Below are 19434 nucleotides of genomic sequence, written 5' to 3' on the forward strand. Positions count from 1 at the left end.
TTTTCTCGTGTCCTTTTCTAAAGATGGCTGGATGTAGTTGCAACGTTTCTCTCGGTTCTGCTGTAACAGTGTAGTTTTGTGTGTCCACTCCGCTGGATTCTATAGGCTCGGTTATCGGATCTAATTCGCAGTTTCCTCCAGTGGGCGGAGAAGCAGCCGCACAGCGCTGCTCTCGGCTCCGCTCCCCTCAGTGCTTCCCGCTGCCTCAGCTCTCCAGCTCATGCGGACCAGCTGCCGAGGCTCATGGACTAACCGCGGGTCTGACCGTGAGCTGTAACGGACTCGGGGTAGGACTGCTTGACGCCGGTGGAGGACTGGACTATGGCGGCCAAGGAGGACCTGTACAGCAAAATTATCCCCCGGAGGCTTCGCCAAAGCCGACCGGGCTCGATGAAATCCAGCTCCAACCTGGACGTGCTGTTGTCCATGGGCTTCTCCAGGCACAGGGCGTAAGTAGCAGGACCCGAACAACGTATGGCTCTGTGCTCTGTGTGTCTGTGGTGGTGGGGGGCGGGTGCAGCTGGGGACACGGCCGCTGGGAGAGCTCTATCACTGAGAGGAGCAGCGGACCGGTCAGGCGAGGCATCTCTCCGGTTCGCTGCTCATCCTTAAATAGGGCTCGACACAACACTAGAGTGGAACAGAGGAGGAAAATAAATAATTATACTCATGAAAAATGTTTATAAAAATTAAAAAGACCGAAAAAAAAGTGTCAGAATTAGTCAGGCGGTGAAGCGGTCAGCATTGGCAAGAACAGCTGAATTAGTTATTAAGGGATGTAAATGTTAGCTTCATATTTTACCAAGCAATTTTCTCGAGCTCTTTGAGCAGCAAGAATTACTGTTTTATATCTTGGCTGGCAAATAAGTGTTACGATTTAATTGTAAATACTTAATTCTAAACCTATGTGGGACTTCAGGACCCTGGTGTTAGTTACTGACATGTTAAAGAGCAGCTGTCATGTTGGTTAGTCAGGAGGCATGAAGTCATGACTCCCTGCCTGAATGTGGAGCTTCCAGGGCGGGTTTGGGTTCTTTTTATTGATGAAAGTTATAAATAAATGATAGTTTTGTACTTTCTTCTCTAAAGTCTTCCATATAAACACATCATTTCTAGAAATGTCTGCATCCATATAAAAAATATAATAATTATGTTATATTATGCTTAGTTATAATTACATTATAGGTAGGCTGGGACAGAATGATTTTTGTTGTATATTGGCTGTCTTCATGAAAATATAATAAATTAGAACAGGTCAATGCAAGGTATTTTATAAGTTTTCAAAAATACAGTATGCAAATGTCCTGTTGCCATACCGTATTTGGCAACAGGACATTTTTAAACTCTTAAATAGCCCAGCCTATAGTTTGTGTAACATATCTGTTTAATGCCCTGTCAGCATGATTACAAGTAAAGTATAGCAACACAAAGAAAATGCTGCTAGCTTATTGAAATAAGAGGCAAACAGATATCCTTGCATTTGTAAACATTTTCACAATCAATAATTTCAGAATCGGCTTTATTGGCTAACATTGTGAGCACAATCCAGGAATTTGACCTACACACTCAGCATACAGACATTAAGTATAAATATGTGAACTTCAGAAGTAAAGCAAAATATATTTGTCGCCATGTTAGATTCACATTGCATCAATTAGAAACTACTTAGAAATGACTTTTTTTGTTCAAATAAACTCCTCATTATATTTTATTTCTTTATTAATAATACTTTCTACAAGAGAACTTTAAAGATAGCATGGTTTGATACTTATATAAAAATAATATCACTTCATACATGAATTAATTGCAATGAAAACCTGACTAAATTCATGGCTGTGTATTTTCTTTGGGGCCACGTGGCTCTAAAAGTTTAAGAAGTTGTTTGATTTTCTCTCATAGCATGCCTAGTTATACGTTCATCCAGTTTAATCAAAGAAAGGTATGTTTGTTTGCTATTTCAGTCAACCCTGAATGTGGTACCGGCCTCTTCTGGGTGAACCATTTAAATCTGAAGCCGAAGTTAGAGTCTGTGTCAGAGGTTAAGCGAGATGATCTATGATGCCGAGGAAATGAGTAGCACTTTACCTACACTAAAACTTATGTCAGGGTTTACATACACTGGGGCAGTACGTGTCAAAAATACCTCTGTGAACTCAGTTGGTGATGTCTGTCTGTTTCTGAGTGCTTCCAGTGTTGTGCAAGATCCTTATTACCAAGAATTAGTTCCAAGCTTAGTGGAGTTTACTGACGATCATAGTTTTGCTTAAATTCTCACATTTTATTTGAGTTAAAATCTGATTCTGTTTAACAAGAAAATCGGCTAAGAAAAAGAATCAACATATAAACATGAAATTATCAGTTATTGCTTCAGCTATGCTTACCTGTGGAACGGTCTAAGAGGAGAATTGGAGGTGTTGAAGCGCTTTGAGCTCTCAGCAGTAGGTGGGAGACGTATGTATGGTAACGGGGCAGCTCATTCCTGTTAAAATGTCAGGTTTCTCATAGAAATGAGAATTTCATTAAACCTTTCAGTATTTTTTTTTTTCTTCCACTGCGATTTTAGGAAAACCACCACATTTATGGCATACACAAGTCACTTTGATTTAAACATCGGAACACCCTTAAAGTAATACTTTAGTAAAGCACCTTTTGATAAAATTTTTACTTTTTTTTTTAATTTTATTTTTTTATTTTTGTGGTATTAGTGACCCTAATTGAGAGGAACCAGACAGAAAATGGGTGCAGAGCAACATCCAACATCCTTAAACCTCCTAGAACTTTGTTGGATAGGAACAAACTGAATGTTTGGGTCATAATTCCAAATCCGCACATGACTGAAAAATGTGCGCTTCATACCCATGTTGAAGCGCATGGCTCTGTGGTGGCCCCATCATGTTGGGAGGTTAATTTTCTTCAAATGAAACTGGAATTTTTGCGAAGATGAATTCAGTTTAAGCTAGTTTGAAATATCAGTTCTGGTCCAAAAACCTTTTGGATGTTTGCTAGGATGCTGAAAATGAAGAGAGATTCTGTTTCTCTTGTGGTGATTATAACGCTAAATGTGGCATTTGAAAAAGTTGGCATGCACTTTAACATGCATGCATAACAGGCTGAACCGAGCGCAGGACACACAGCAGTCACCTCGCTCTCACCTTGGAGGGAAAATGTCGTTTCTCTTTCTCAGCTGACAGCAGTTTAATGACGCTGAGCTCGGTTCATGTTTGTCATGTACAAACAGCACAGTTAATAGCAAATTCCTTTAATTAGGTTAGAGCTCATTGTGAACTGGCCATTAAATGCATTTGCGCCTAACACTGACAGCTATGCACATTAAGGGAGGAATAATTTGCAAAATCAATCCATTTTTGGTTCACTTCTTACTTCTTCTGTATTGTGAATGTCATGCAGTGATGTAAAACCCAAGGAAAAGAAGATAGTTTGGCATCAGGCCCGTCACTGTGACTGTCCCAAACAGCAGCAGTTCTGCTTTCAGCTGTACATTCTAGTCTGTCAACTCAACATGAGGCAACACAGCCCACGCATTGTAACTTTTAAAGTCGGCACAAAAAGCTCGGTTGTGGCAAGTGTGAAATGTGAAATGAACGCAAAAATTGAACATCTAAAATTAACTCGGCTATCCCGGACAGAGCGAAAACCTAATTCTGAAGAGCGTGCATGATTAACTCTTTCATTCTTGAAGTTGTGCTTGAGGAAGGACTGATGTAGCCTGAGATGAGGAGGTGAGATTATGTGGTTAGAGGAGCAAATGTGAAAAAAAGCTGAGCTGAAGAATACGGTATGCTTCTCTGAGAGCATTTGCTTTATGGTAAGTAGAATGCAACAAAACAGGGTAAAGTTTTTCTGGGCTGCATAATAGTCTAAAAAAACATCAGAAAGAGATAAAAACACAATTAGTGCAATAATATAAAATTCATATTCTCAACAGCAGTTCAGTATTTTCGCATCTCAAAGCTGTGAAGTAGCCTCCTGATTCTGTTTTTGATCTTGCCATCTTACCTGATGGCAGCAGAATCTGTAACAACAGCTACAGTATGTTTCCAATTGTAAGCAAACTTTTGAAAAGCCGCAACAAAGATAAAAAGAAAAATGCGAATTAGACGTTATTTCCTAGTTTGGAATTTCATCAGATGTTGGAGCTAGGGCTGGCTGCAGTAAACAGGAAGTAGAAGTTGCATACTAGCATGGAGAACAAATCTCAGAAAACTGGACAGACCCCCCAACTCCGTTATGAGCCGATGGTTTGGACTTTCTTTGAGCTCTGTGCCTCTGGTAAGGCAGAGGCTCATCGCTGGTTGGACATGTGAACCACGTCAGAACTTGTTCTGTAAATGTGTTTCCATCTCCTCTTTCACGCATCAACTCATTTTGAGAAGAGTCAAAAACCACCTCAAGCAAGTATAAAAGCTTGATATATACTGTATGTATATATATATATATATATATATATATATATATATATATATATATATGTATATACAGTACAGACCAAAAGTTTGGACACACCTTCTCATTGAATTCAATGAGAAGGTGTGTCCAAACTTTTGGTCTGTATTGAGTACAGACCTTTACTGTATATATATAGTTTTTACTGTATATATATAGTTACTCCAAATTTTGCCGTTTCCATCAGCTTTTTCTAATGTGATACTTCAGACTGTGCATAATAAACTGTTGATCCAACATCTGTTCCTGATCCTGGACACTCCAATAAATCCTTCAGCTTTCCCTCACTATCCTCTGCAGGGTCCACTTGATTGCTGATTTATAATCAAAGTGTAACTTGAATATATTGTAAAAAAATCTTTCATAAGATTATCTGAGAAAGTAAATAAATAAATATTAAAAATAAATATTCCCACTAGGTCACAGCTGTAGGAAATCATTAATGAAAGCTTGTACTTGTCCTCAATATCAACAGACTTTCCTTTTTTCCATTCATTCGGCCATCATTGGGAATCTTCTGACCTCTCCCCGTCAGACATATGCTCCACATTGTGTGTGGTTTGCTGAATGGACACAGAATATGATGGCAGGCCCCCAGGCAGGTCAGCAGTGGTTCTATACAGACTCCCTGAGGGATGCCACAACCTCTTTTATATCATCTCTACAGGCTTTGACACGACGTCTGGCCTTCCTTTACGACCTGAGCACCCTGACCCACTAACTCTCCTGAGCATTTTCAGCTCTTTCTTTTGTTGCTATAAAATTCTCAAACATCTCCCTATTACCAGGAGACTACTTTTAGTCTGGAGAACAAGAACATTTGGAATTGGTCGAGGTTGCAAACTTAACCTTACGTCTGCTTTCTTTTTTTATTATTATTATTATTATGTAAACTAATAAAAATTAGAAGAGTGGCATCCGTTGAAATTTATTTGGAGTTTTTATAAAGCATTGACTTACAGACACCAATAAAAAAATAAATCAAAAACTACAATCCTGGCTCTCCCGCTGTTAGCAGTTCCCAATTGTTCACACCAGGAAAAGAGGTGACGTGTTTGAGTGAGAGAACAGTTACTGTAAAACAAAACAAAGACTGAATGATTATGGCAATTAGCACCTGATATTAGCATTCGTACACTTAGCATGACTAAAACAACAGTCTCCATTTGTATCCCTGGAGAACGTAGATTCTTACTTTGAATGTGAGATTGCCCAAAAGGTTGGCACCATGTTCAAACCCCTTAACTTCTCATTACAGACAGAGACTAAAACTTAAAATGAGTGGTAGCACCTCGCACCATCAGACTGGCGCAGAGTGCTATTCTACCCATTAAGTTTACCAGTGTTTCTGTACCTCCTGATCATTCATGGAACTTCTTTAAAAAAAATATTATTCTTTAGAAATGTGGACGTTAACAATAGCGTTGGAGACTTCTGTCCTGCTGCAACATGTTTAGCATTGAGATGCTATTTTGCTGATAGGCTTCAAGTTTAGTACAACTTAGTACAACTTGAAGAAAAGTATAGTCTTTAACAGCGTCCTTCAGATTGATTTTTAAGCTAAAATATGCCCCAAGTAGAAAAAAGACGAGCTGCTTCGTCATCCATCATTGTTGATTGCGGATATCAGTTATGCGTCAGATTTACAGGTGTACCAGAAATACACAGTTACAGAAACTGTACATAAACAGAACAAATGATTGTGCAAAATTTTTCTCTATGTAATTGATTAGTAAAAATGAACATGTTAAAGTCCCTACCCGACTTAAAAAAACAACAAAACAGTGAAACTTTGCTGTAATTCATTCCTTTTTCTAAAAACACTTATTTGAGTGTTCCTCGTCCAGTTTCTACATTCAAAAGTGTAGTTGCTAGCAAAACCCGCTGGCTATTATTATTCATGATGCATTCACTTATCAGAAAACGGATCAGATTTTTCAGCGTCCAGCCAGCTGATCATCGGGCTGGATTAACTGAAAAGCTAATTCCGGTACGCAGCCAATTTCCTACAGCATTTCTAAATATGAATTGTTACGACAACAACACGTAGATGGAAACTGGAGAAGAAGTGCATCATCCTGGCACCAGGAAGCGGTCGTGAGTCGCCTGCACACACTCGTGAAGATGAATAGCTTGAAAACAGAATTGATTGTTTTTTTCACATCAGTCCTCTTCCCAGAGAGGAAAGGCTTCCAGGAAGTCACAAGGTGCTTCTCGTTTGCGTGGTAAATGTCAGCCATGTGCATGTCGGCCAACTCTTAATGTAATGATCAATTATACATGAAGCAGAGTCATGCTTGTTGTTTTAAGAGCTGTGTAAATGTCTGACTGGACGAGGGGACAAAGGATTTGTTCAGGATTGACTGTCTTTGTGTGCGTGAATCCTCGTGTGGTACTGTAGTGCTGCGACGTGACAAAATGTTGACATCTCTACTGATGTCAATATTTTTTGTTGGATGATTAAGATGTGTATTGTGCATGTAAAAGTTTCTTAAGACAGTGTTGTATTTTGTAAGTCTCTGCCTTTTGGGGTGTTGCAAAGCAGCAGCAGCATAGATTTTTTAAAAACAGCAATACATTGGAACAGACTGGAAGAAATGCAAGAAGATGAAATGTATGTTTTGAGTGCAGCTGAAACCAAGGCACTAACTGTAGAACCAGTTATTCTAAAGCATTTGTTGATACAATATAGGGTGTTTTCACACCTAATAGTCCAGTAGACTTGGTTTGATTGGGAACCAAAATTACAACATTTGTTACATTTACAGCTAGTGGGATTCGCTTTCACAGTGCACTGTGTCAAATGAACCAAACCCTTTGAAAAACCTGTTCCCCTCCTCACCTGTGGTGGCGCTGCACCAGCAACCACTGACGGAACCGAAAAAGACACGGAGTGCAACTTCCTTCATCAGGAAATATAAACAAAGCCAGCTATATTTTCATCTGACCTCCTTTTCATTCCACGTCTGACAATAAGCCATCTCTCTTATTGTCAGACAATAAGACAAAACGAACAACCACATGTTCGTTTTGGTTGTATTTACCCAGAATGCCGTGTGCTATAGTCCATTTCCTGCTTTTGAAGTTGTCTCTGGTGTGCTTAGCGTTCACATATGCATTCAAAACCACGCCAGAGTCCACTTCAGCCGAACCAAGATCGAGGTTTATGGGCGGACCAGAGTTTGTTTTTTTGTTCTGCATCAGAGTTCGGTGACACATTCACACCTCCCCAAACCAGGAGGTGTTTCTACACAAACACATTACAGGTGGAGTAAAGCAGACTAAATATGTACAAAAAACGTTTGTGAGTATTTACTTTCAAGCAAATTCTTGCACATTTCACAACTCCTTGCATCTCTTATAATACTTCGCATTGTAAAAAATGCGTATGGATCATTCTTAAAATGTAGATCTATAAATAAGTAACATGCATTTATGATATTAATGGAAATACTACTTACTATATAATGACCTATTTGCCTAGACAATGCTTTAATTGTCATAACTACCAACAATTGTCATAATTTTGTTAAAACGATTTGTAGTTCAGTAGATATTTATCTATTGGACTCACATGACTTTAACGTGTTTATATTATCAATGCGCCCTCTGGTGGCTTCATCACGGACAAAAGAATAATACACATCTTTTATGAGATTAACACAAGGTGTTATTGGACTGGGTAAGACTGTGTCCCATGTGTTCATTGGGAAATATTAATTTATTTCTCCATCTTCCCTCATGTTTAATTACTGTGCACAGGTATGTAAATGTCATAGTTTTTTTTTTCAGAAAATAGCGTAACAAAATGTGACTCAAACGTTATTTGTGTCTTTTGTATTTTATAATATTTTTACGTTTACAATGAAATACAAGAAGAAAAAAACATTTCTTTTAGCACATGCGCTAATGAGCCGACGCTACAAAGACAATCCAGAAACGGACGTGTATTCTGCAAATGATCTGGAGTCATGTTCCACCAATGAGTCAATCTGCGAATACTGAACAGCGAATAGGTGGTCGTCCACTGTGTTTTAATGCTTTTTATGACCGACATCCATTAACGTTTTGTATTCGAACGTTAAAACAGATACAGTGCTGTCGCTAACAAAGGGCTAACCTGGACCTTTTAGGACAACTTCTTGAAAATAGGAAAAAAAAAAAAAACTTTTCTATGTTAAATCAACATGCATCTGTTGCCTGCTAATGTTCTGATGAATAGACTGTCACTTCCTTTGTAGATTATGTTGAATTTATTTTTATACCAGCTGCTGTCCAAACTGACACGCAGAAAGACTAATCTCCTGATCTGGATCTGAACGCAGTGAAAGGTCATAAACGCCGATATTTAACTGCAAACTTGGTCTCCTGTGACACAGCTGGGAGCACACTAAACACATTTTCTGTATAGCTCAGCTCTTAGGCTGCATATATTTTCTGATCTGAAGGAGGAAAAGGAAAATGTTCAGAATGCTAACTCCGTTTCATCTGTATGAGCCGCATATAGCATGGGAACTCTGAAGCGGTGTGGAGTTGCTATCTCATGAATTATTGAATCATTTCCTTTTTCTTTTTTTTTTTTAAGCTGGGTGCCTTTGAAGTGCAGATGATTGTGAGCCTTTTGCTACGTTAGCAGCATTCAGAAGATTGTTTTAGCTTAATGGGAACGCTTTTACAAGATTTTAAGAATCTAATTTATTTTCATTCATGCATTTGATGTATCGTCATCATACGGCTGCATCGCACAAGGTTAGATAAATGTCATTAGCCTCCTTCCTGAAATAGGAGAGGACGATCATTTATTGGCGCACTTCAGCATGGGGATGGTATTGTAGTCCATTTGAAGCTCTGTCCGGAAACAGACAGCACTATCAGATTATAGGCCCATTGTCTCTACTCAAATGTCTCACTGAGGCTGGAGGAAATGAAAGGTAGTCCCACTGCTTACCGAGGAGGCCAGCTTGCATCTCATGCTAACGGTTGTGGAGCAGAAAGAAATAATCTACATGCAAACTTGCTGAAAGTTTTAACTTATTTGACCAATTTAGAAAAGATGTTTCATTCTCCCATGAACAAGGACACTCACATCGGCTTCCAGTCTGTAACAAAGCAAGGTGCTGGATTAGGTGTTTTTTTCTTTTCTTTTTTTAATCTGCGTCAAAATTAGCATATTTTGCAAAACTGCAGTGGTAACACTTTAGTCACAATGATTTCTGGCATTTATTTTCATACAGGAACACTCAGAAGATTAGAAGTTTTGTTCAGCTTAATGTTTCATTTTGTTTGTGGCGAATTTTTTTTCTCACTCTGAGGGAAAGCAAACAGTGATGAGTTCCCAGAAATCAGGAGCAGCTGCTGACATTGAACTAGTTTCTGCTACTTCATGAGTTCACTGAGAGCAGCTGTAGCTCACAGGTAAACACGTTTAACAAATTTTAACCAGGTTTAAATTTCTGTTAACAGAAAAAGGAAACTCATTCATGTGTCACCTTTGCTACATGGCACTCCTGTTTGTCATCATAAATAATAAATTTTTGCATTGCTTTGGTGTGGAGATATTATGGTTGCGCCATTTATCTTTTCAAAATTTCCTTGTAGTGTTTTTGACAAAACTCTGAAAACCCCTGTTCAAAAGAGGATAGAGACTTTGGAAAAGCAGGAGGATAGATAAGTTTATTGTATGTTTTTTCAACCATTTTAAAATAAAAACTCGTTTGCTTACAGTAACATTCAATGTTTTCAAACCTTTATTTCTCTTCATTTGCGTGCCGCTAAAGAAAACCCATCATTTAAGATAAGAATATGACATCAGATCAGTAATAACATTTTCTACAGAAGCGTGGGCTTATTGAAAAGTAGGTTTGATACTTGCTTCGAAGTTATTTTCAAAATGTGCTTTTAACCTGACAAATAAGCCTCAACAGAAAATACAATCTAATGTATCATTGTTCGTTATGAGTGACAAAATCAAAATTTTCACTAAAACAACTTCTAATTGAGCGTATTCGCATATTTTTTTGAAAAGCGTCCCTAAAACATTTGAAGGAAAATGCAGTTTGGGAAATCATTACAATTCTTTTTTACACTCTACTGTCTGTCTTCGGCAAAGCAGCCAGACGTTTTCCTTGCCACTAATTTGCTAAAATAAGGAAGATTGTAGATATTAGTTTCTGCGACAGTTCCATTAATACTGTGTGTATTGGCGGATATAAACATGTGTGAACTATTAAAAAATGGCAGTCATACGTGTTTTTTTTTGCTTACCCCTCCAGGGGGTCTTGTGGGCTTTAGTGTCCCTTATATGAAAGTAGGCTGACAGGAAAGGGGGAAAGACATGTGGCAAATGTCGTCGGGTCCGGGAGTCAAACCCGCGACTCAAGGCCTCCAAACATGGGTCGCGCTGTCCCCTACGCCACCACGGCACGCCCAGTCATACGTGTTTTAAAGGGGTCTTAAATATTGGCGGATTTTAGCTATCATCCTTTGCATAGGTACATTTCTGAATTGTAGAGAAGATTGTGTTGGCAAATATGCAAATATGAGTATAGAGAGACACTGATTTCCATATCTCGTGTTTTTGTTTGTCTGCTTCTCCTCAATTCGAGTGCATCACATCTTGTGACGGGAGATCTGATTCATTCAAATTATGAGACACAAACCCCTGAACCTGAACAGAAATGAATCATCACTTTGTTTCATGTAGGAGGGTAATTAGGGCTGTTTACTCTTTTGGAATACCCTGAAGAAAACAGATTTTGTTATCATTTTTTGGTTTTTGAAGAAGGTTTCAGGTAGTCCTGGTATTAAACTCCTCCTGTATTTATTTATTTACTTACTTCCACCGTTACCTAAATGAATTCCAGTGTCAGCATTTGCATGACCTTCAGTTTGATTCATCGGGTCCAGGCCTGCTGGGATTCCCCCTCTGAATGAGACAGATTGAATAGGTGAATAAACACATCAGTGGGCGGACTACCCTGAGGTTCTCCCCAGGCAGTCGGACAGAAAGCTTCACACTTGGCCCTGGGTTTCCCTCCAGCTGACTGGTGACAAATACCACAACCCCCATTGTTGTATCTAAAACTAAATCACTAGCATTCAGAGCTCTTAGACAACAGCAGAATCTCACAATGTGTCATATTAAACCTCATGTGTGTGAATGAGTCATTGTGACCCTGACTAATCAAGGTTATACAGATGTATTCTCTAGTTACAGTTAGAAATTATCTTTTTATTTTTGCTAAAACTCTTTCCATGTTCTAAGGGTTCCACTGTATGAATTAATGGAGCTGTAACTCTAATACATGGTACGTTACACAAGATCATACACAAGGAAGAATTGATGTTGGTGTTGTGTAAAAAGAAACAGAAATAATATGTAATTGTGGTAATTTTGCGAGAAATTGCAAAGCCGATATAGATAACCTGCATTTCTTGACTTTATCTTTCTTTTCTAATGTCTGTCAGTGAGCTATAGCAGCTCAGCTTTTTAAGATATACACCAGCTGTAGTCGTCACTGCTACAGTCCACAAAGCAGGACAAAAAATATTCAGATAGCAGAGCATTAATGCAATCAAACACATTCAAAATGTCCTATCCAAATATTGCAAGCAGACCTTTGAGGTTGATGTATTCCTCATAATGAAAACAGCAAGGAGGAGAGTCATTTGATATTTTGTACAGCTCTAAAAAATGTAATTTTTGTTTCACTTCATCAGTGAATGACAATCATACAATCTGGTCATGCTGGATAAGTGTTTGCATGTTGAAGTTGTCATACTCCTCTCTGAAACATCAGACATCGATACATGGACCGCAGAACCATTCCCAAGCAGGAAAAGCATCTGAAGAAGTTATCATAGGAGGTTCAGTCTGGATACTTTTGGAATATAGGTTTAACTTATTTGTACACTCCGTGGATAACATTCACATTCACATCAATCTTTTACAGAGAGCGTTTAAAGCAAAACAAACTGTACTGTGTCACTATCACGTCTGTGTAGTTTGAAGGATATATTTGGGAAAACACAGGTAGTGGTGAAGCTGGAAATTAAATTATTCATTTTCACAGGATAAGAGTTGGAGCCATCCAGCTTTTGTATAAAAATCAATATGAACCTTCACAACATCATATTTCAGACCGTGCCTTGCTGCCTCCGCCTGGATACGTGCTCTCAGTGCGATGCACATTTTAAAAATTCATAAACCAATGCAGCTGCCTGCTCGGGCAGAGAGAAGACTCCCTCTCCATTATAACTGTACGTACTTCAACCTCTAAAGGTAGATTTGACTCACCGAAAAGTTTTAAGAAAAGGAAAATTAGAGACTTTTGGAAAGTTCTCCTGACACCCACTCTGACTGACTCAGTCATATCACATTCCTGCCACGCTTTTGTATCAACTACGCAACATTCTTTCTGCTCCCTGCTCCCTGTGGTACGTGTCATTTTCATCTGACAGGTTTGTAAGCTCCACCACCATGTTTCCTCAAACTTGGAAAGAAACAATTAGCAGTAGTTTCACTACAGCACGACCTCCATGCTCCTCGATGTTTATCTGCCAAGGTTAGCACAGAGTCTGGCATGTTAAACATGTGCAGGGAAATACATTTAGGCTAGAAATTAAATGTATTTGCTGATCAAGAAGAGTAACAGTATGAAAAGAAATGTAAAAAAGATTAGCAATATATTTTATAAAATAGTTTTTTTTAGACTTCAGACTAAAAGTGATGTTTGAATCATATTGCAGTTTGAGCAATAAAGTATTTTCTTATTTAAAAAAAAGGAACTGAATTGTTTTATTACTGGACCGGAATCAGCTTTTCATTACTATTTTTCTTTCATATATACTGTATATATGTATATATATATATATATATATAAGTAGCTACAACAGAACAGGACAATTTTTATGTGATTACTTGATTAGTCGTAAGGGTGATGATTACTTGGTGACTAAAGTAATATTTTATAACAGCCCTGTCGCCTGGTATTGGTACACAAAACTAATCTGTGAGCCCAGTTGCTGTTTATGTTTTGCATTTTGTAAAGGAGGGGCCCACAGGACCGGGGCCTGGGGAGGTAAAGTAGATTTGATGTGGCATTTAATCTCATCCCTAATTTGGTGCAGACTAAGTGTGTGTCTGTGTGTGCATTTATTCACACATTTTCTGTCTGTAGGTGGCGGTGCATTAATCCGCTGGCACTTCTCCCCCCGCCCCCCTCCTCCTCTCCCCCCTCTTTGCCCCCTCTGTGCATGTGCTCATGTGTCGTCCTCAGTCAGGGGCTTCTCCGTGTCTGTCTGTGTGTACGGGGTGTGTGTTCAGCGACGGCCGGGCCATCTGTCCCAGTGCTAACTTTGCCAAAACAGTGACTGGAGCGGCTCCAGCGGCCGCCGTCCTCCACCTCCCACCGTCTGCCCCTCGCATTGGCTTCAGCGAGACACGGCAGGAAGCGGCTGCTCGGTCCCAGACCCGCTTCCTCTCCTCTCCTCTCCAGTAATCCTGCCAGATGACTGCATTTGGACTGAGCGCTGGTGAAAACTGATTCGATGAGACATTTAATTGCCTCCCTGGTTGAATGTGCGCATTACCTTATTGGTGTTAACGGGCACAGGTAGTTGACGTGGATTGTACACATTGCTCACTGTCCATGAGCTGATGCAATCAAGGTGTTGGTGTGAGATAAAAAGTCACTCCTGCGTTTTTATTTCTGTGGACCACGTGAAGTCATCAGGCAATGCAGAGTATCATGCAATTGAAGAAGCACATGTGGGTATGATGATCTTATCGGGATGCTGCGATATGAAATTTTGAGCAGCTATCAATATCCGATAAGCAGCCGTTATGGCTGATCACCAATATTGACCAATATTTTATCTATTAAACCTCTCGACACCTTGGAAAAAAAAAAAACAACACAACACTGACTTCACTACTGCTTCCCGGTTTCAGTTAAATTCCCCACAATCCTTTTCTGCATCTCTATCACTGTCACATGACCAACCCTGCTGAAACAAACAAACACCGACTGCTCCTTCACACAAGTTGTGCCATCACCTCTTCTCCTGATATGAACAAGACTTTGTTCACACAGCAGGAACGGTAAATGCAACTTTTTCATGGCATTCTGAACGTCCCAATTTCAATCTTTTCACCCCACAGATTTGTGCCACTTCCATATATGATACTAAATCGAATAAGTACTGCACAAACAGCTAACTAAAGAAAAATACAGAAATAGCTGAAAACACAAGAACCAAAAAACAGAACTCAGACAAAAGGTAATCATAAAATTCATGACATCATGAAACTAAAAATCACTTTTTACGTTTTCTGTGACAAATAAATTTTTTTTTAATGAAGAACAGAAATTCATCTCTTGTTAAATATTTCTTGTTTTAAGGTAATTGTGAACAGACTGGAAACTCTTGTGGCTTCAGAACTTGTGGTTTTGGTTTCATTTCAACAACAAAGCAATGTTGCAATAAATCATTAGAGGAATGAGCTAAACAGTCAAAGTAAAGCTGTATGCAGCTGTTCTTTTTTCACTAGCCGATCCACAGATTCACATGTGGCCCAAATCACAGGTTCTGATCCTTAACATCAGATGCCTCTGCACCAAGTGTTGGATTTTACATAAGTTATTTGCATTTTGTTCCATGGATGCTGTTCAGCTTCTGTTAGACCTATTGTTATTCCCTAAGCACATTTACTCAACTATGAATAATCCACATGTTCACATGTATCACCAGACAAGAGAACATGCGAAGCACTTCAACTGATGAGACTAGGCTTCAGTCTAGTGCAGTGATGTGTCAGTGTGAATTTATTTCAACAGGACATTAAAAGCATCTGAAGTTGACCAAAGTGCTTTACTATTTTCACACAAAAATAAGTTTGCACTCGCACTTCACTGTGTCAAACAATTCAAACCAGTGGAAAAACCTGTTCACCTGCTCACCTGTGGTGCCGCTGCATCAGAGTTGGATTGAGCATTCACACCTCCCCCAAACGAACCGGACTGCAGTTCTAGACAAACGAACTACGGTTTGATTAAAGCGAACTGAACAAGACTGGTGTGAAAGCACCTTAAAACAAGAGAGACAACAAACAAATAAAGTTAATAAGATAGCATCTAGAATTATTAGATCTAAGGGAGTCTCATATTCAGCTTCCATCATATGCCAAGGAGAAAAGATGGGTTTTCACTTCAGCATAGATTCAAAAAATTCAACACTTAGCAGGATAAGCTATTCTGGAATAAATAGATTCAGATTAGTTCAAGAACAGTTCAGAGACAGCTTCATGGAATCTCATGGCCTTCTTGTTCAACATGTGTCTGACGTCAAAGAATCAAAAATAAAATCACTCATAAACCTTATGGGAAGGTTTCCCAAAAAGAGTCGAGGCAGTCTGGAGTCATTTTAGACCCGAAAGACTGAGAAGAGGATGTTAGTCAAATTCAAATGACTAACATCATTTGAATGACACACCAGTCAATGCTTCTGGTAATTTTATGTAGTTTTTTCCTTTAAGCAGTGGTCAGTTAATCTAAACTAAGACTAGTGAAACCAAGTTTTTACAGAGCTCAAAGTCACTATATAGGTCCATGTCATGATTTTTACTCAAAAACTCAAATGCAGGACGATTGCTTATCCATTCTGGTCTCCTACTTGCAGTTCATATTGAAGTAAATGCAGTAGGCATGTGTTAGATGAGTAAATTGTATTGTCTTAAACCAGTGTTTCCCAACCTTGGTCCTCAAGGCACACTGTCCTACATGTTTTAGAGGTTTCCCTGCTTTAATGTGCCTGATTCAACTGATTGCAGTTCAACAAACGCCTGTTAATCAGTCATCAATTGAAATCAGCTGGACTGAAGCAATGAAATACCTAGAACATGCAGGGCAGTGTGTCTTGATGACCTGCTAAAGCTCTGCAGTCAGACGACCAATCAGGACTGCAAGTAATAGCCTATTAATTCAAACATCTCCCCAAAGATACCATCTACCCAGTGCCTTCTCCCCTTAGCGCTATTTTAATAAAGTACATAAGTTACAACATCTACTCAAAGAACTAGATCTCAACTTCAGCTCAACCAAGGTCCCAGTGAATATAAGGGTTTCGTCTTTCCGGAGACTCCCTGGGACAATGTACAGTAACACAGGAAAAAGAAGATCAGTTCTATTATTGTGAGTGCGGAAGTTAGCGTCCCCATCCGCCGCACACAGCACAATGCTGGCTCGTTATAGCAACAAAGACTCCGAGGACAAACACACAGTGCACTGAAAGAGCTGACGAAACTGCCTGAGAGTGACCGCAGTTCCCCTGCACACTATGAAGGCACAGTGAACACACACACTGCTCACTCCCTGCTGTAGTCCACACAGCAACTTTTTTATATAATTTCTATCCTTACGTTCCCCTTCTGACAACCTTAAGGAATCTTATCAAGATACCCCCTAAGATTTAAGGTTATTATGGTTCACTAAACCCAAGGAAATAACAAAAACTGAACTTGAGAAAACATTTTTGTTAACTGAAATAAATAAAAACGGCAATTAATGGGGGAAAAAACTATGACTCCTCAGCAAATTACAGTACTCCATCCTCCTCCTGGTGGCACTTACGCTAGTCTGCAAAGTGGCAACTGTAAAAGTTGGGAGAAAACAGCAGTCAGTTGGTTAATTGAATGAATTTTTTGAAAATGGTCGCTTATGTTTAGTATTCTTTACCCAATCAGTATATGCATAATCACAATACAATACTTTGACCTCTCTGAATTCTGCACCTAAAACTTAACCAAAGTATGAAAAAAACTATTATAACAAATAAAAACTAAACAATATTTTACTACTAATGTCCAATTAAACCTAGCAAACACTAAAAACTAACTATAGCTAACTGAATTAGAGAACCAAATAGTGCAACGAAATACAACTAAACTATAATGACAAATCAAAGCTTTTCCAACTCTGCTAAGATTACCTCCAGACATATTCCTGCCCTGTGTGGCGTGTTAAGAGTGATCTGGTCCGCTCTGAAGGACGTCAGTACCTCTCCAATCAAAAGTCAGGAATACTCAGCATGTTTGATTGCTTTGGCCTTAATCCCGATGTTGCAGCATCGTGTTCCTCGAGAATAAACAGCAACGCATGTTTGCAATCTCTCAGGTTTTGAAAATCATCAGACAATTTTAAGATCTTTCCATGTGAAGCAGGCTTAACCTGAATGCAAAAATACACATCAAAGAGGCACATATTAAATCCTTATCTGCATCTCCTAGTCCTGATGTCCTTTACCTCAGAGTATGGGATGTAATTTTCTCATTTTCTTCTCATCATTCTCCTCCACTCTGCCAGACGTCAATTAAGTTGATTTTAGAATCTATTTTGGAACGTTTGGAGACTTTCCAGGAACACTGCACTGCAAAAACACAAAATATTACCAAGTATTTTTGGTCTAATCTCTAGTGTCAGTGTCTTAGTACACTTGAAATAAGACTAACTTTTCATCAAGATATCGGAGCCTGTTTTAAGTCAACAATTCCTTTATATTGATCAAAACTAGTACTAGTTTCACTGGCAGATTATTTCACTTATGGGAAAAATGTCTTTAGTAAAATAATCTGCTAGTGGAACTAGTACTTTTTCGTCAATATTAAGAAATTCTTAACTTAAAACAAGCTCCTATATTCTTGCTGAAAAGTTACTTGAAAGTTAGTTTTCACTAATTTCAAGCATACTAAGGTATTTATGCTAGAAGATACAGCAACATTACTTTGTAAACTTTAATGTTTTTGCAATGTGGACTGGAGGATCCAGGACTTGATGCATGAATATCGTCTCCAGAACGATATTCTGGTATCGTCTCCAGAACGATATTCTGGTATCGTCTCCAGAACGATATTCTGGTATCGTCTCCAGAACGATATTCTGGTATCGTCTCCAGAACGATATTCTCGGGGTTCGTCTCCAGAAAGATATTCTGGTATCGTCTCCAGAACGATATTCTGGTATCGTCCCAGGACGATATTGTGGTATCGTCTCCAGAACGATGCCAGAATATTGTTCTGGTATAGAACAATATGTGTTCTATACCAGAACAGAAAGTAGAAACTTTAAAAGCTTTAAAGCTTTTAAAGTAGAAAGCTTTAAAATTCTTCAGTTTTCTAAACAAAGCATTGTGTGGAAAACATTCTGAAAGCCACACATCATTCCACAGCCTCTTTTATCTGAATTATAGTACAAAGAAGTGAAGTCTCATGCTAAGCCATGTTCTCTTCCAAAAGTCTTTCAACTATTATTATTCCTTGGGTTCATTATCTGCCTTCCTCTGTGGAGACTGCTGTGACCCGCTTAGGAATCTGTGCCTGTTCACATGAGCATACGCCCGCTTTCCGCTTTCCTCTATGCACAGGTCTCTGCTCTGTGTGCGTGGGTTGTCATGTGTATGGATCTCTTTGCAAGTGTGTGTGTGTGTGAGATTTGTAAACAGGAAGTGTGAGGATGCATGCAGCGAGAGGACACAGAGAAATGGGATTTCCCACAGTGACAGAACTGCTCAGCTGAATGAGGCTCACGATGTGTGTGTTGCATTTAACGCGGGTGGGCTGCTGTGTGGTGTGTGTAAATTCTGGACAGCTGATTAGCAGCTGGGCACCAGCGCTGCGTATCATTTCCCAGATAACGGCGTGTCCGATCTGACGTCCCCAAGAGCGGAGCGGAATGCCGAGCTCTGTGCAGGTCATGAGGCAGGGCAGCTGCTGGGTTTGGAGGTCAGGGGTCAGAGGTCGGGGGTCGTTTCTACATGTGTTGGAAACAGACGAACAAACTGCAGTTGTCAGACAATAAAGGGAGGGGCTCAGACGTCCCACACAGAGCAGACAACTGCCTGCTGCAACTGCCAGTAGCTTTAATCATCAACTATGAACTGGTTTACTTCCTCTGTGGACTCAACTTCGACTCAGAG

At 39.3% G+C, this 19434-nt stretch overlaps 1 protein-coding gene across 1 annotated transcript in view; it reads left to right on the top strand.

The window, feature by feature from the left end:
• The first annotated feature begins 70 nt into the window (after positions 1 to 70).
• The window catches only part of ubash3bb (ubiquitin associated and SH3 domain containing Bb), a 48944-nt gene continuing 29580 nt past the window's right edge, over positions 71 to 19434 (top strand). Inside the window, exon 1 of the mRNA XM_032590349.1 lies at positions 71 to 449. Within this exon, the coding sequence (XP_032446240.1) occupies positions 322 to 449 (128 nt within the window). The 5' untranslated portion in view covers positions 71 to 321. The remainder of the gene's footprint in view (positions 450 to 19434) is intronic.

This window comes from Xiphophorus hellerii, chromosome 18, assembly GCF_003331165.1.
Source record: "Xiphophorus hellerii strain 12219 chromosome 18, Xiphophorus_hellerii-4.1, whole genome shotgun sequence".
NCBI classification, from domain to species: domain Eukaryota; kingdom Metazoa; phylum Chordata; class Actinopteri; order Cyprinodontiformes; family Poeciliidae; genus Xiphophorus; species Xiphophorus hellerii.